Genomic DNA, 18,575 nt, shown 5'->3' with positions numbered 1-18,575 from the left:
CACACACACACACAAACACTAAATCTTATAAATACCTTATTTCTAGGAAATACATTTAAAATTAATTTAAGAAATAAAACATTTTTTATGATAATATTATCTAAACAATTACCTACATTTACAAAGTAAATGCTTTTTTGAGAGAAAAACAAGGATGGCAACATTTCTAAAAGAAATAAACAGTAATTATAGAGCAGTTACGCTACTGAAGGAAATAAATTCCCTAACTGTAGTTTCTTTCCCCCCAACCCCCTCGATTTTTTGTCTTAGGTAAATAAGGTTTATATTTACTCTAGAAATTTAGTTTACCAAACTTGGAACACAATTTTTTTATTTTGACCTCAGAAAGAAGGGAGATAAAACTTTTATTTTAAAAAAACTTTTTGAAAATATTCTTTTAATTATTCATTCTATTTTTTAAAGAAGTAAGGTTATTTATCTGTAGTTTAAGATCTCAATAACTACTGAACTGATTGGTTTCTCTGTTTTCAGCTTCACTTAAGATGGTTTTAGGCTATTTTGTAGTGTATTTATAAATCATTAACAGAAAAAAGCCCTAAAGTAGCTTCGCTACTAAAAGCAATATGTTCATTTTGTATAATGCAGAAAAATAAAATATTTATATTAATATCATAAAAATATAGTTTTCTCGTATTCATTTGAATCCGGTGGATAGGAACCGGTTCTCATCCATACGAAAAAACTATGTCTAGCATCGTATTTTATCCAGCTTTCTGCGAATATAAAAATGTACAATCAAAAGATTAAAACCAGTTTTTTAGCCGGTGCTTTCGGCACCTCGGGGCTAAAAAAACTAGTTTTTATCTTATAATTGTACATTCTATATCCGCGGAAAGCCGTTTATAATACGATGCGATAAATAACTATTATTGTATATATGCAGAAATGGTATAATTTTTTCAATGCAGTATTTCTAGTTTTTTTAAAATTAAAAATAACAAAATTACTTTATTCAATAGCAAATATGGCGCTTTTACACAAAGTGCCTGGTTAATCACTTCACCCCCCTCCTCCTAATTATTATTTAAATAAATTTAAAAGAACGGGGGGGGGGGGACTAGATTTTTTCTTTTTTCTTTATTACTTTAAATCAGGTTAGGTTGGGTTATTTTGGACCCCACTTGGGCTTAGGCATAGGGGAAAAACAATTATTAACAAGACCAAAGCAATAATGTTGACACGACTGACGGACTAACGAACATATAAACCCTTAGTTATATAGTAGCTGCGCTACTATATAACTAACTTGAGACATATCATTTCCATTTCTATTTGCTAAACTCTTGAAAAATATTAACAACATATTATATCAAAGGTGTCCAATGACTTCCTCATAAGTTTATTATTTGCAACATAGATGTCGACATCCTTTGACAAACGGATTGTGGTTATTAAAAGAGGAAAAGAGGGATAAAAATAAATGATCACGAAACCGACAGACATACGGACCACGTAAGCTATATACTGGATGATTTTTGTTATTGTGTTTATTCCCTAAAAAACGCAGTCTAACTTATATAGTAGCAAGAAAATCGTATTTCCCCTATATTATTACGGACGGACAGCTAAAGTAGATTATAGAGTAGCTTCGCTACTAAAAAGACACAATAAAAATAAATAAAAAAGCTATGGGTGAAGGAAATAGCATTTTTTGCGGTTCTTTGTCTTACAATGTGATACATATACGGATGTTAAGAAACACCTATGTCAAATAAAGTATATTATATAAAATATCGCAAAAGCAGTATATTATATTATTATTATATTTTCCTCTGCTTTACTCAGGGAGGGAGGGGATGTTAATCTGTTAATTATATTGGTACCCAAAGTTTTTAAATGTGCTAGAATAATGGATATACTTAGAATTGGTGGATATTGTGAATTTTTTGTGGTCAATTTAGGTTGCTAATATAGTCTGCTCAGGTATTGGACAATTCGTTCCAACATGATTAGTGAAGAGGTTGGGTTACATTCATAAGGGGGAGGAGGGGGCTGGGAGAAACATTTTATCAGGGTATGCAAGAATCTGACACAACATCCTCAAATTGTATATCCATTGTCCAAGTTGACAAGATGATAAAGCTCCTCAGGAGGGCAGGACTGGCAGCAGGACTGGTAGGACTGGCAGGTTAAGAGAGTGGATTTTAGTAAAGCTACCACAATAGAGGCACAACAAGGCAGAGAGAGAGGGAACACTAGGCTGTTTATTGCTCTGGTCCTCAAAGTTTTATAGTGACGTTTATTTATTCGTCTACTTAACATCTTTGGGGTCTTTAATCAACTTTTATTGGTTGGTTCATTTAGCTAAGTGTCAAAAGGTTTTAACCTCTAATTTTGTGTATAATCATTGAGTGTGTACATCAATTTATCGATCATTGTCTAATTTCTTTATATCCCAGATAACAAGGATAATAATGTCTATAAATATAGACAACGAAAAAAGCAGTTAATATTATTTTTTTTATTTACAAATTTGATATTCATTGCTTTGTAATTAGTTAAATTTATTTAAAAATTATTTTTAAAACTACAATTGATAGATTGTTTAATACACAAAATTATCCCTTCTGTAGTTTAAAATTATTGGTTGACACTTTTGGACACTCAACTTAATAAAGAAACCAATTAAAATTCATTAAAAGTCTCCAAAGTTGTTAAACAAATTAATAAGAAAACGTAATTATACAACTTTGGGGACTAGTGTAGTAACATCCCATTGTCCTATCTCTCTCTGACTACTATCTTTTGAAAAGATTTTTTAAAAAAATGTTTGCCTCTAAATATTGTAGCTGTATTTAATGTATTTATTTACTCTTTCTCTTACATCCATTAGCTATATATGTGTGTGTGTGTGTGTGTGTATGTAGTTACGAGGAGGGGGTTTAGGCTTACTTACCAAGATAGGGACACATTACATAATCTTTTGAACAGAAAATTGTCATTTTATATACAACGCTAAGCTTATAAATTTATAGTATAGATGTATAACCAGACAACCTGCCCCCCTTTTCCAAGGACCTTTTCTTCTGCTAACAAACTGCTTTCTGCTCTTTTGTAGCGACTTGGCTGTATTAATATTACCGACTCTATTTACTAATTTTCAAAGACCCAATTAAAAGTTGGCCCAAGTTTCTTGGGATATATATTTTTGTGCCTTGATAATTTTTTTTTGAGAAAACATATCCCTCGTTTGTGTGGGGTAGGTAGAATGTTTCCTTGTGAACATTTACTTTGATAAATATGTCTCCAATCTCAAGATTTACTACCAGAAACCTAGTGGAGTGGATCCTGCAATATATTTCAGGGTTGTAGCTATAGGTATAGCTATTAGGTTAGAGTCTTAGTCATAAGAAACATTTAGTCGACTTGTTGACATATTATAAGCAGAGAGGAAGAGGGAACAATGGGCTGTTAATTAAACTAGTACCTAAAGTTTTATAATAACGTTTTATTATTCGTTTGCTTAACAACTTTAGGCATTTTATTGGATTTTTATAGGTTGGTTCACTAAGTTGAGTGTTCCAACCATGAATTTTAATCTACTGAAGGAGTAATCTTGTGTATCGTCATTTGGGATGTACATCAATTTATCGGCCATTGTCTTAATCCTTTAGATCCCTGGAAATGACGCTATTCTAATAATATAGGGCCATAGACTATCAATTGTTGTTGAGACTTTTAGATAATAGTCATACAAGGATAGATTGTCTGATGGATGTTACTTTACCTGACTCTAATAGGCGTTAATATAGCTGTATAAAGTAGGTTAATTCATTTATTTAAATGTACTGCTTTCATATATCTAAATGGTAAACGTCTTTTCGTCTGTTTGTGTGTGTGTGTGTGTGTGTGTGTGTGTGTGTGTGTACTGGTATGTTAGTGACAGATCTATAAAGTAGATTCTTTGACACACACTTTTCAACTAAAATTCTTACAAATTATTTGGATTTTATTTTCCTTTAATAGAGGCCAAAATTATATTCAGAAACCGTTAGCATCTAGACTGCTTGGAAACTATATTTTAAACGATCTTAGTGCGAAAATGTTAGCAAAAAATACAAAAAAAAATGCTTTACAGAAAAATAAATGATTCTTTCTTTTAAGGTAGTAATATAGAATATTACATAATACATTAACATTTTTTGTCTTGAATATGATACAATAAAATCTTATTAAGATATTCTTTTTTTTTCATCTGATATAGCAAAGATATGACTAACAAAACAGGGAGGGAAAGGATGATTATTTCTAAATTAATCCACCACCCCTTCTTCCCCCAATATTGAAGAATTATTTTGATAATTTTTAAGGATAAAAAGCTAGAATATTAGTTGCTTTCAAGGATGTAAAGGGATAAGACAATGGCCAATAAATTGAATTACTCCTAAAGGATGATACACAAAATTACCCCATCTGTAGTTTACAATTAACGGTTGTAACGTTTGGACACTCAACTTAATGAGCCAACTTATCAGAATTCATTAAAGTCCCCAAAGTTGTTAAACCAATGAATAAGAAAATGTTATTATAGAACTTTGGAGACTAGTGTAATGAACAAACCAATGTCCCCTCCCTCCCTGAGTTGCTATGCTGTTAAAATGATAGGAAACCCATTGATATTTTATCCAATAAAAAACAAGTGTTTGTCATTTCTATTCTAAGAAGTAAAAAATAATCTTTCCTTTTTTGCAAAAAAAATATAGATCATATTAAAAAATACTCTAAGAACGTGAACGGAAGAAATAAAGACTAAATTGCTGGGCTCGGCAGCCGGCATTATACCAATATTGTTTTTTTCTAGATTGGTCGCGAATTAATGTACATTTTTGAAAAGGGTGGCTCAGCTTAGCTGCCATTTATCGGCTGCAGCAGTCATTATTAAAAGTCAATAGCCTAGATGAATGTAAGAAAAAACTGCGATTTTATGTGGCTGCGGCGGCTAAGCCCTGACAATAGGGAATAAATTGCGAAGGGTAATACAGGAAGGATAAAACAGGGGCTGAAAAAAGGGGGGGGGGGGAATATTGAAAAGAGAGGTGATTCAATTTGTAATTGATGTAAGATTGCAATTGTGCAAATTTTTCACACAGTGTCCGCGAAATAAAATGTGGCCTTAAATTTTTGAGATTCCTAATTCCTATTTAAATTCCATTCATTTTTTATAAGTTCAAGAATAAAAGAATTTCAGTACAATAACTTTTTTAATAAAAAAAATTTTGGAGCTGTTTTGGCCAAATGTGGTAAAGGACTAAGTGAAGAAAGTGTTTGATAGGCAAATGCACTTTTTTGCTAGAAAATTGGTTTTTAATCACAGTTCAAATCTGACCTATTACACCTTCAATGATTTGTTGATTGTGTTCTGCAAATAGAAAAATCAAATTTTTGCAAATTTTTTTCAGTTTTAAAAAGTTTTTAATTTCTTTTAAAATTTTAGATTGTCACTGTACGTGCCCTGGAATGAGGTTGTTGTGCTGAGTCCTGTCCAGCTGGGACGTACAGAGATGCATGTCCAAGTACCAGCTCTGTACTCCAGCATTCCTACCTGTACACCACATGATTACAACAGGATGCAGCCTACTATTCTCTCATCATGGCATACTAATTACAGGTATTAATTTCTTTATTTTTAGTAATTATTATATTTTGAAATTTTACAATAATTTTTTCTCCATTAAAAACTATTGCCTTTAAAAATAGATAGAATTATAACATTTCTGCTGAAGATTTTTAAACTCTTTTTGTATTTAACTTATTAATCCTATTTCAATTTATTATATGCTCACAAATGATTAATAGCAAAGCAATTTGATATTTAGATAACATCTCATAATATTTTATTCCTTTCAGGGGAGGCACTGGTTCCTCTGGGGCAGTTCTGGCAGAATCCAGAATCCTCCGGGAGTCTTTGACAATACCTGGATCCGGTATTAAACTTGTTTATATCTCTTCCAGAGCAAAGGAATGTTAAACATTTCTATTTGTATATTCTAAAATAATTCTGATAAAATAAATTTAAGCAAAGTTTAAATTGAATCCTATTGTTTCACAAGCTCTTAAATACATATATGCCAATATATACAGGTATTTGTTTCTCCACATAAATTATTAGTTTTCCTTTGAAAAGTTTGTGTGTAGTCTCAATACCTGTTTATATTCTACATGCATGGCTGGCTTGAACCAGGCTCTCAATAGGGTTGACAGGTCTTGTGAATATTTGACCTAGCTTGAATTTGAGCCGTTAAATTAACTTATTAAACTTAGGAAATCCCTATATTAGAATTATACATTTTGGCATATATTGTCCTTTTATTCATGATTTGTTTGTTTAACTTGACTTGGCCACTTTAATCAAATTTAGAACATGGTTGTTCTAGTTAGAATTTGAAGTGCTATTTAGTCAATCATATTATTCTTGATGCATAATTATGTTTGTCTTGTCATCCATGATTGTGCTGTATAGGCTTCAACTTCTGGAATCAACATTTGTCAAAGTTAAATTAACCTTGGCCCAGTTTTCACAATACAACTCTAGATATTCTTCAGACAACACTGAAGATTGGCAGATGATCATATATAAATCTATCAAAGTTGCAATTCTATTTTCGTATACAAAAATAATTTAAACTTTACAACCATAATAAAAAATAAAAAATCAATAATTTCTATATTAAATTTTGATATTAATAATACAAGTATTCCTTCCAATATTTCAAAACTCTGATTTGGATGAGGAAAATATTTATGACCCAAATAGGCGCTCACCACAATTATGAAATTATCACCAACTAAATATGTTTTGAATTAAACCTGTATGAGGAGAATTGATTCAACTAATCCAACAAAGTTTCTATCCAGCACATACACACACACACCATTTCTAACTTCCAAACACCTTCCTATCTCTATGTCTGGTTCAACATTCTATAAAAATTGAGAATATATGTGCTAAGTTTCTTACGTAGTAACTTAGATTTGAGATTGCAATTACATGTCTAGGCAGTTGAATCCATATTTCAGGCTGGATATTGTTTCCAAGTGATGTTTTACTTCTCTCACTAGATTTATCAATTAAAATATTACCCCTCATTTCTTCATACCTTTTTAGTAGCGAAGCTACTCTATAATTCACAATGTCCGTCCGTCTGTCCGTCTGTCCGTCCGTCCGTCCGTCTGTCCGTCCGTAATTAATGAATTGGGGGAAACGTGATTTTCTCGGCTCCTATAAAAGATAAAGAGCTGAAATTTTTTGACAACATTCCCATCATTAAGGAGCACAATTAACTATAAAACATCAATGGTGGTCGGACTGCTTTTTAGCAGGTTTTAGGCTATTTTTTATATATTTCAAATTTTCCTCATATCTTGTTTATGGTCCGATTTTCGAAATTTTTTCAGTTAAAGATATCAAAATTAAATTTCCCGTCATTTGAAGAAAACAACAATGACGGTCAGACTGCCTCTTTGCAGGTTTTTGGCTATTTTTATATTTTTCACATTTCCCCCCATATCTTTGGTGTTTATGGTCCGATTTTCGAATTTTTTTCAGTTAAAGATATCAAAATTAAATTTCCTGTCGTTTGAAGAAAATAACAATGACAGTCAGACTGCCTTTTTGCAGGTTTTAGGCTATTTTTTATATTTTCCAAATTTTCCTCATATCTTTGGTGTTTATGGTCCGATTTTCAAAATTTTTTCAGTTAAAGTTATCAAAACAAATTTCCCGTCATTTGAAGAAAACAACAATGGCGGTCAGACTGCCTTTTTGCAGGTTTTTGGCTATTTTTATATTTTTCACATTTTTACCCATATCTTTGGTGTTTATGGTCCAATTTTCATAAATTTTTCAGTTAAAGATATTAAAATTAAATTTCTGGCGTTTTCAGAAAAGAAACAATGGCGGCAGGTTTTGGGCTATTTTTATATGTTGATATATTTCCCCAAATCTTTGGCATTTTTGGTCCAATTTTAAAACTTTTTTGCATTAACAGTTTCAAAATATTTTTTCCCATTGTTATGTGCATCTAGTATGTAATTTACTTTAACCATCTTCATCATACAAAATAAAACAAGGTTTCATGTTTATTTTATCCAATAAATCTATTATTGATTTTAATAAATAAACTTTAAATCTACTTCTACGTATCCACAATTTTTGTGCTTCGCTACGTATGGATGTTGTCATCCTTGTTTACATTTGTTTTCTTTACTAAGACAAAGAATTCTTATTTGATTGCTAGTTTTAGATTTGTATTTATATCTTGTTTTTTTAAATCTATTTTTATTACTTGATAACCAATTACAGTATATCTTCTAACTTATTTACTATCTAAAGTTGAAATAGAATTCATATTTTTCTTGTTGACTAAAACAAAGCGAGCATATTTGTTTACTAGCAGCAGACATATGTTTTTCTTGGTTATTGAGGTTACATGGGGGAGGGGGGGGGGGGTTGATGAGGATAAGAATGAAGCACCAGATGCAGTTCTTTACTTTTTAATCAAACTTTGAAAACCTTTTCTTTCTTTTTTCTCGTACCTTCTGCCAACTTACCACCTTCCTCTGTATAACCCTCTGACTATCCTTCACCCCTTTTCTTCATCTTTGCATCTTCTAATTAATTTGTGCATTACAAATTAGGAAAATATCTACAGCTCTACCTTTTCCCTTTTTTTGATTCCTTCTCCAGACTTCTCTGCATTATGTCATAATGGTATTTTAAATTAACCAATTACGGATTAATTAGTTTGACATATTCTTGCGATACATGCACAAAATTTAAACTTTAAGCTTTAACTTTAAAAGACACTAATTTTAGTTCCTAATTATGCAATTTATACATGTGTTAAATGCACAAGCTTTAAGCATTTTTATGGTAACTTCAAAAGATACTTAAAAGCTGAATTTAAAACTTACAAAAAATTGCAAATTTTGTAGCACCTGTACAAAACATCAACTATTTCTACCACCACTATCTCCCACCTTTGCATTTGATGAACATATTAGATTGTCTAAACTGTCTTGGAGAGAAAATGAGTTGGTTTTCTGGATCTAAATTTAGGCCACATCTGAAATGAAAACTGAGATCATATTTTTTCTTTTTCTTTATTTGCTCCACAATTTTACAACATTTTGAGGATTTTATATTAAACTTTAAAAAGAATAATGTTTAACATTTTTGCAAAATAGGGATTCTACTCCACATTACAATTACAACTGACACCTGAGGGGGATATACCACCCACCCTGGTGAGGGTGCATCTTACTATCTCAATTGAGGGAGTTCTTGATCAAAAGGTAAGGTTTACATTCATGTGTTTAAAAATCATGTTTGGTTTTAATATTTCAATTATAATAATCAGGAATCTAAAGGGATAAGACAATGACCTATAAATTGATGTACATCCCCAATGATGATACCCAAAATTACCCCTTCGGTAGATTAAAATAAGTGGATGAAACGTTTGAACACTCAACTTATTAAATTAACCAATTTAGAATTCATTAAAAGTACCCAAAGTTGTTATTTTGTGGACTAGTGAAATAAACAGCTTATTGTCCCGGTCCTTCCGGTATAATATTCCATTTATAATATTTTTATATGAATATCTATCGCCTTGTTGTCTACTTCTTTAATTTATCTAATTTATCTATCTCTATCTATCTATCTAATCTACCAAACATTCTATATCTATCATTGTATTACTTAAGGTTTTTGAAGCTGATCCACTGTTACAGTATACCTATGCCTGGGACAGACTCAATGTGTACAGACAAAGAGTTTATGGAGTAACTACGGCCAATATAAAGGTAGGTTTTAGCTTGGTTTTAAACCTTTAACGTCTATGTACAGAGTTGCAAGATCAAATAGTTACAAAAAATCTGAAAATTCTATCGGAAATAGCAATCATTTTAAAACTCCTTTTGAATGTATGAAAACAAGGGTAACAACCTCCAGAAAAGATCAGACATGGTAGAACAAACGGACATTAAAACTTGTGTCAGAATTGAATAAGCAGAATATTAAGGCATAATTCTAAACAAAATTGTAAGTGAATTTGTTGCAAAACTTCTTTAATACAATACTGTTTAAGGACATACTTACATATTTAGAACTTGTTTATAGAGATGCTTTGCTTATAACATTGTACCTTGTAGTATTAGGAATCAGTATTACAAAAACAGACTACGGGCTTTCTGGTAACGATTATAGAGTTTCTACGCTTCGGAAACGATACCTAATTGTTAATGGAATCATCATTCAAAGTTTAAAATCGATAGTACGATTCTAAACTGTTTAAATTAACGTGACGGACTGACGGATGGACCGAACCTAATTATAGAAAAGTTTCGCTTCTAAAAGTGTAATGCCCTACAAATTTTGTATTCCTTTATAATCTAAAAACAACAAACATTGTATTCTTAACTAAAACACTTTTCACTTAAAGAATGCTAACTTATATACAAAACATTCCACTAAAAGGCTTTTAAGAACAAAGATTCTTCTTTAAATACACTTTTTACATGCCTAAATGTGAAATATAAAGGGATATTTCACTAGACGAAAACTTTTTTCTCCTTAATTTTTCCACCAGTTGAAAATCATAATATTCTTACTTTATATATATATATTTGTATTGAAATAGAATTAGAAAGCAAAGTAAACTTTAGGTTAAAGAATTTTCTCAAGATTTGAAAGGATTTATTTCGCGGATTTCCTAAGAGCTAGACAGAGGGAGGGATTTTTCAACTGAAAATTATTAGTTATTTTGTCTCTAACTGTTCCACTAGCATGGAATTATCATAATTGACACAAAGTTTATTATTTTTAATAAAATATGATGCTGTTATTATCAAAAATAAAGAATATCATATAATAAAGAGAACAAGGATGACAGCATCCATAAGTAGCGAAGCTCAGAAATTATGAATGTATATTATGAATATTTTTACAATATCAGTGTCATCCTATGAAACTTGATGGAAACATGTAGAGTATGAGCATATTTAATCCCTGATAATTTCAGCCGCAAATCCTGATTAGGAATTGAGAAAATAATAGAAAACCTAAAAATCTAGGAATCGATCTAGCACCCTTATTAATATAAAAATCGTAATAAAACTTCAGGAAAATATGTAAAATGTAAATTAAAGCAATCCCTGAAAATTTCAGCCCTTTATCTTAAAAAGGAGTTGAGAAAATCAGAAAAACATGAAAATGTAGGAATCGATCTAGCACCCCAAATAACAGACGGATGGACAAAACAATGCATAGATTAGATGGGCATATATTATAAGAATCTTCACTAAAAATTTCAGCTGTCTATCTTTTATAGGAGCCGAGAAAATCACGTTTCCCCCACTTTGTCTCAGACGGACAGACGGACGGACATTTCGAATTATAGAGTAGCTTCGCTACTAAAAAGACAGAAAAATCTGCCTATTGAAATAATATTTGTCTCTACACTGGGTAGACTGATCAAAAGGAGGGAAATAGATGACAGGACGTGTAGGAAGGAAGTTATTGTTATCATAACAATAAGCAACACATACATTTCCTTGTTAAACTTTTGTGCTAGCATTATATCAACATAAGTTTTATTGATTATTTATTATTAAGACAGTGTTACATAGCATACAATTATAAGATGAAGTAAGGGTTTTTGTTTGTCCATTAGGATCTCTATAACCACTGAATCTATAGTTCTCTAAAGGGAAGCTTTTTATACAACATATGATGGTTTTATGCTATTATATTATATTTAAAATCTAAATACTTGTATGGTTTCAGGCTATGTTTTTGCTACGTCGTTACTAATTTGATATTAAGCCCCTAGATGCCCCTGAAGACGATAGAACCTAATAATGCAAATGAGTGAACATATTTAAAAATCTCTTTGTACTAATATAAATTACTGTCTAATGTTCCTTGCATATTTTGATATCTATCCCATTTTCTGATTATTTTTCAAAATATATTAAATTTCCCTGACTCTAGAAGTAGTAATTATAAAATAAAAACAAACAAGTTTAATGAGGTCAAAAATGTTTGAAATTTTAGTTGAATTTAAAGGGATTATACATTTATACACTTCCTGTTGAGGATGTTATTGTAAGCTTTTACTGTGTAATCATTGCATAAAAGGATTTAAATTTTGAATAAAAGTATTATGATTTGATTATACTAGCGGTTGTGCCCCTAAAATATAGGATAAAAATTCAGGACCCTATGTGAAGCTAGCGTAAAATGAAGAACTCAGTCGGTTCAGTAGTTATTGTAATATTAAAGAAAGCTACTTTTATATAAGAGACTTATAAGTATGGCTCCCAAAAATTAAATTTATTGCTAAATTATACTCACAAAGAACATACAAATTTAATTTTTTTATGAAAATATGTTTGAAATATTATTGACTGATGCTGTGAGAAAGATTTTGTATTAGATATTTTGTTTTGATACGAGCTTCAAAATTTTAGCTAAAAGTTCAAAGCGCTTTTTCCACTCAGCACGACGTAAATATCGGGTGTTCATACAGTTTTTCTAATATCTAAATTGATTGAAGAGCAGATAATATTTTTCGTGCGCTTTCGAGCATAATATTGTATGATTTGAGTTTTTTATGAATTTTCGTGTAGTGGGAGAGTGACTAAAAAATCAGCATGTGACGTCATAAAAAAGAGGAATATGAGATGAGAAGTGGAAAAGAAAACCCCCCTAAAAAAGAGATGGATAGTTCCTCATTTTTATGACGTCACATGGCTGATTTTTTAGTCACTTGTCCCACTACAATTTTGCGTCTGTATGTGTGAATTTTTTTTGGAGGAAAAGGTGAAATAATGGGCTATTTAAGATAGTCGTCTGAATTTTTCTTGTAAAGATTTCTTATACCCATGAAGATAAGATGTTAAATAAACTTTGCTATCTCTGATTTTAGCTTAAAAGATAGATTTCTTTATATTCTCTTTTGATGAAAAATAGGATAAATATTTTTAAACCCATAGATCTTTTAATTCTAGAGCCTAGCAAAACGTTTCCAATATTAATCCTGTTTGTAAGTTTGTCTGTCTGTCTATTATTTATGCTTGATTAGAAGAACTTAGCCCTTTAAAACCCAGAGACTTTGAGTTGATAATTAATTTCAATAGTCTTTGTCAACTTTGTCCAATTTTTTTAACCAACGATATTAAAAGATGTAAAGGAATTGTTTTTTATCATCATTGGGGATGTTTTTTTTTATAAATTATTCATTGTCTCATCCCATAAGACCCCTAATTCTAGTTCTCTATTTTTCAACACATTTGTTAAAAAGGGGGAAATTTTATAAAAATAGGCGAGTGTAATAAAAATGTCTTTTGAATGTTATATGTGTTTTCATAGATAACACTAAACATACGGACAAATCTCTTAGGAAAAAGAAGGGATTAGATTTATTTAGATTTTTAATCTTGTTTTTTTTTGAAGGATTTTTAGTATTTTTGTTTAAAAGGTATTTTAATCTGTCATCATTTTAAATGCTTACAATGAAGTAAAATTATGTTTGTGTGTGTCTGTTTCTAATGAAAGATCTCGCTAACCGTAGAACCTATATGTTTTCTCCTTTACATGGTAGCTTCTCATAAGTCCTAAGAAGGTTTATAGCTATTTTACCTTTCTCAAATTAAAACACTTGGACGTCCCTGAGTCTTAAGCTCTGTAGAACACACTGCATGTCAAAAATAATCAATTTAGGTTTTACAATGCATTGGAACTAAAGTAACTTTTACAATAGGGATTCATTGTTAAACATTTCTTAGGTTTTATCAGGAATATAGGGGCGGGACAATGAACGAAGAATTAATCCTCTATCCTCCTTTACTTGAAATGATAACGTTCTGTCTTTGGTAGGTTGTTATTTTAAAGGAAAAATAGTTAAATAAACTGCCATTGTCTGAGTCTACCCTGGGTTTTACTTGATAGTAAGAAAAGGAGTTATGCCATCAGGATAAAAAACAGCAAAATTTCTTTAGAAATGTCAAGATTAAAGAAGGTCTTATAAAATAAACATAAAATGAATGTTTATTATAGTACCAAAATTTATTATTTTCTCCAATATTTATAGAATTTTCCGGAAAGTTTATGATGAAATATTTTTATCAAAAAATCTACAAAAGTGTTTTGCTATTAGAAACCAACGTTCTGATATTTACCTAATGCCTCAAATGGCTCAACTTTGGATAATTTATCCTTCAGTAACACATCCCTGTTAAGTCTAGAAGCATTTTGTTGACATACAAAGTTAATGATTGTCGTCAAAATTATGACATTTTTTTTAAATCAGGGAGGGAGGGGACATTAGGCTGTTTATTGCACTAATCACCAAAGTTTTATAATAACGTTTTCTTATTCGTTGGCCTAACAACTTTAAGGACTTTTATTGAATTATAATTGGTTGGTTCATTAAGTTGAGTGTCCATATGTTTCAACAACTAATTGTAATCAACCATTGCCTGTAACCTTTTCTGACTTTTAAGGCTGATAATAGTCTTTAGTCGATATAATAGCAGTTCATGAGTTCAACAGTGATAGGTTATATAGATCTATATATATAGAAAGATATATTATAGATATATAGAAAGATGGATGCAGATATCAAATATATATCTTTAAGAATCGCGGACAAATAATCTTTAGAATAATCTTTATTGTAGAATTGCTGCCCTATTTTCAAATTAGCTTTTGAGCTACTATTATATTAACATAAGTATGTAGTTTTAATGTCATATGTCGACATAATATGTAACTCGATATTATGTCAGCCACAGATATATTTTTAAAAGACATATATATATGTAAGAGATTAAAGGAATAAGACAATGGCAGATAAATTGATGATGATACACAATAAAATTCCTTTTGCAGATTAAAATTAGTGGTTGATTGAAACGTTTGATTTCTTAAATTAATGAACCAACCAATTAAAATTTAAAAAAAGTCCCCAAAGTTGTTAAATCAACGAATAAGAAAACATTTTTATGAAACTTTGGGTAATAATGTTTTAAAGAGCCCAATGTCCCATCCATCCCAAGTGAACGTGTTCCTCCGTTTGTTTTCTAGAAATTTTATCCTGTCTCCGTTTTACTAATTCATAAACCTTCAAAGTTCATTGCCAAAAAAAGAGATGTATTATTTAACTTATTATATCATTTAATCATCACATATATATAATATATATGATATTAGCAAATTTTGCATCTTTTTGCATCATAGTTTAATTATGAAATTATTTTATTGTACTATGCAGGGATAGCTGTTCTAACCAACAATTCTACAAAAAAAATCACGAACCTTATTAAGCATCTGGTGGAATATTTTGTTTTTGGCATGTAAGTGAAGAGGGGTGGGAAAGAAGGGGAGGAAAAGGGGAAGGGGGTTGTGGAGAAATTTTCCTTTAGAGTTGTTTGTCAGAATATTATTCCCTTGTCCCTGGTACTATGAAAATAAAGAAAGGATTTTATTCGACGAAAAAAAACTACGTGAACCTAATGGATGTAGAATATATGTGGATATTATGACAGGGCGAAAATGTCGTCAAATTACCTTGCTAACATAGAACTCAGTTATTGGTCAGTTCGTTCATCCAGTATAAGATGGGGTGGGGTAAAGGGAGAATCGTTATTGTAGCTCGCTGCAAGTTTCACTTCATTAGAGAATATGACAATGATCAAAATGGATTACTGGAAAATTCAAATGAAAATTTTTTTTCATTCCAATAAATTTCATGAATGTATTCAATTTTTATTTAAATGTTTCTCACTAAAAGTTTGACTTTTTAAAAGCAATTTAATAGTTATTTCTCGCATCGTATTATAAACAGCTTTCCGCGGATATAGAATGTACAATTACAAGATTAGAACCAGTTTTTTTAGTCCCGAGGTGCCGAAGGCACAGGCTAAAAAAACTGGTTTTAATCTTATGATTGTACATTTTTATATTTGTAGAAAGCTGGATATAATACGATGCTAGACATAGTTTTTTCGTATTGATGAGAACCGGTTCCTGTCCACCGGATTCGAATGAATACGAGAAAATTGTTTAAAAATTTTAAATGGTAATATTATTCATGGAATGATTGGGCAGTACCTTATGAAGAAAATGTATGAATTATTACTTGGATCTTACACCAGATTACCATGTTCTCCAATAAAGTGTAACTTGCAGCGGACTAAAATAACATTTCCCCCCTTTACCCCATCTCCTCCCCTCCTATTGGATTAACGAACTGACCAATAAATGATGTCCGAAATAGCAACGTAACCTGACATGATATCCTCTTATATTCTACGTCTATTAATACTTTTTTGCCTGGCAGAAAATTTTTTTCAGACAACTTATCCCTCTCTGTGGTAATATTCCTTAACAAAGTTTTTTTTCTGTAAAAGCTTGGCAGTCACAAAATTGATAAACTCTTCAAAATGCATTTTTTAATGTAAAACTGTAAAAAAAAGATCTGCCAAAATTAAGTTGAAAAATAACTTAAAAATGTAATTATTAGTTGAAATCATATAAAATACCTCATTAAGTCAGTCTGTCTGTCTGTTTGTAATAGTAGTTTCTTTTTTATATTAAAAAAACTTGGCAAATTTGGAACTTGATGGTATTGGTTCAAAACTAGGTTGAATCGTGTAGTTGTCTGCAAAATAAGTAAAATAGTGTACCTGGCCGGTAATGGTTTAAACCTGGATTTAAAACATGCATTTATATTTTGTAGTAAGCTTTAAGTGGCTTGAAATCATATTTTTTTAAGAGTCTTGCATTTTCTTGCATAAAAAGTTGTTGGTTGTCTGTGGCAAGACCAACACAATATGCTTCAAAGATTGATTATCAAAATTTTGCATTCTTAATTAATAAAGTATTGAGAGCTCAAAAGGGGATAGGAGAGATAGGGAAAGAAAGAAAGAAAGGAAAGAAAAAAAAGTTTTTCCTAGTGTCGTCAACTTGTGGCAAAACCAGGGAAAAAGGTGACAGAAAAACAGTTCTAAAAAAAAATCTTTTTCATTGCTGGAAAAGTTGTAAGCGTAAAGGGCTTGTTTCATATTTTTATTCCATTTATATATGCATAAATCCTTGGGTAAGATCAATGTATTCTAACCCAGAGAGAGAGGCGACAATGGGCTCTTTCATACAATAGTCCCCTAAGTTTTATTATAACGTTTCCTTATTCGTTAACTTAAAAACTTTAAACCACAAATTTTATCTACAGAAATGGTTATTTTGTTTATCATCATAGGGGATGTAACATCAATTTATCAGCCATTGTCTTATCCCTTTAGATCCCTGATTATAAACCCTTCAATACCAACCCCCCCCCCCTCATCACTCACACACACCTCCGTCCATTTCACTTCCTTCAAAAAGCTTTCTGCAAAGAATCCTTTTTTTGCAAGAAAAAAGTTGGATTGCAAAAAAACTTTTTTCTATGAAGTTTCTATGATAGAAGGATTGAGGGAGTTTTGGGGGGAGGGGCTTGGGATGAGGTAAATAATGAAATAAAGTTGGTTTTGGGGGGGAGGTGGTTGCATTTATTCCATCCCTCCCCCCTTCCCGTTAGCATCATACCATTGCCCTTAGATGAACTATTGTGTTGCCAAATGAGATCCCTTATTGCCAAAATTCTGGTAACTTTGATAATCAGAGAACTTCTTCACTTACAACTCATTTTTTTTTATAAATATTAACTATAAATTGCTTTACTTTTAACGCTAACCCAATAATGATGTAATCAACATTTCATTATTTTAGGTTGGGTACGAGTACACCGGCTGCGAAATGGTCTGGATCGCCAAGACAGCCAAGGTGGCCGGACACGATATGACCCTGTCCGACATTGGCGGCTGGAACTTGGACGTCCAACACAAATACAACTATCACGAGGGCATCCTTCAGAAGGGAGACGGCAGCAATTTATACCTGAAGTACACTCCTTTGGTTGTAACTACGCTAGTTGGGAACGGTCAGCCTAGACCGGCTGAGTGTGGCAAGGGGGGCGCGCTGTGCGACGGGAAGGCTGCGACACAATCACTTTTGGCGCCAAAATCGTTGACCGTCGGCCCGGACGGAAGTGTGTACGTGGCGGATTTTGATCTGATCCGTAAAATATCGACGGATGGAGAAGTGAGAACGGTGAAAAAGCTAAAGTAAGTTGATTCTTGTTTGTCTTATCTATTAATTATTTAATTAAAATTGTAAAGAAAGATAAAAAAGAGAAGTTTTATTTCTAAAGGTACATTAGTTTGTTTTTATATACCTAAAACAGTTGTTAAAAATAGATTTTATTATTATTTGTTTTATTTTAGTGGGACTCGAGTTGGATACCGCTACCATCTAGCCCACAGAGTGTATACAAGAGAGTTGGAGCATAGACAAGCCCTCTATATCTCTATGCCTCATAAATATCAAATCATTACTCTGAAAGTAAGTATATTTGATTGTTTATTGGTGTTGCGTTACTTATGGACATTATAATCCAAGTATTAAGTATATATGTAGCTGTAGTCTAAGCATATATTTTATAAATCAT

The 18,575-nt window shown here is 31.3% G+C and overlaps 1 protein-coding gene across 2 annotated transcripts in view; it reads left to right on the top strand.

Annotated features, from left to right (window-relative positions):
* Nucleotides 1-18,575, top strand: part of LOC145334326 (teneurin-m-like) — a 132,109-nt gene that overhangs the window by 102,833 nt on the left and 10,701 nt on the right. For both annotated transcript variants that reach the window (XM_080179738.1, XM_080179737.1), the window contains 6 exons: nt 5,456-5,629; nt 5,869-5,981; nt 9,209-9,315; nt 9,730-9,828; nt 17,798-18,192; nt 18,352-18,469. In XM_080179738.1, coding sequence (XP_080035864.1) covers nt 5,456-5,629; nt 5,869-5,981; nt 9,209-9,315; nt 9,730-9,828; nt 17,798-18,192; nt 18,352-18,469 — 1,006 coding nt within the window. The remainder of the gene's footprint in view (nt 1-5,455; nt 5,630-5,868; nt 5,982-9,208; nt 9,316-9,729; nt 9,829-17,797; nt 18,193-18,351; nt 18,470-18,575) is intronic.

Source organism: Acartia tonsa, chromosome 12, assembly GCF_053477335.1.
Source record: "Acartia tonsa isolate MP-2025a chromosome 12, ASM5347733v1, whole genome shotgun sequence".
Taxonomy (NCBI): domain Eukaryota; kingdom Metazoa; phylum Arthropoda; class Copepoda; order Calanoida; family Acartiidae; genus Acartia; species Acartia tonsa.
Note: the sequence above shows the minus strand (reverse complement) of the source record. Positions and strands in the feature narration are given on the sequence as shown.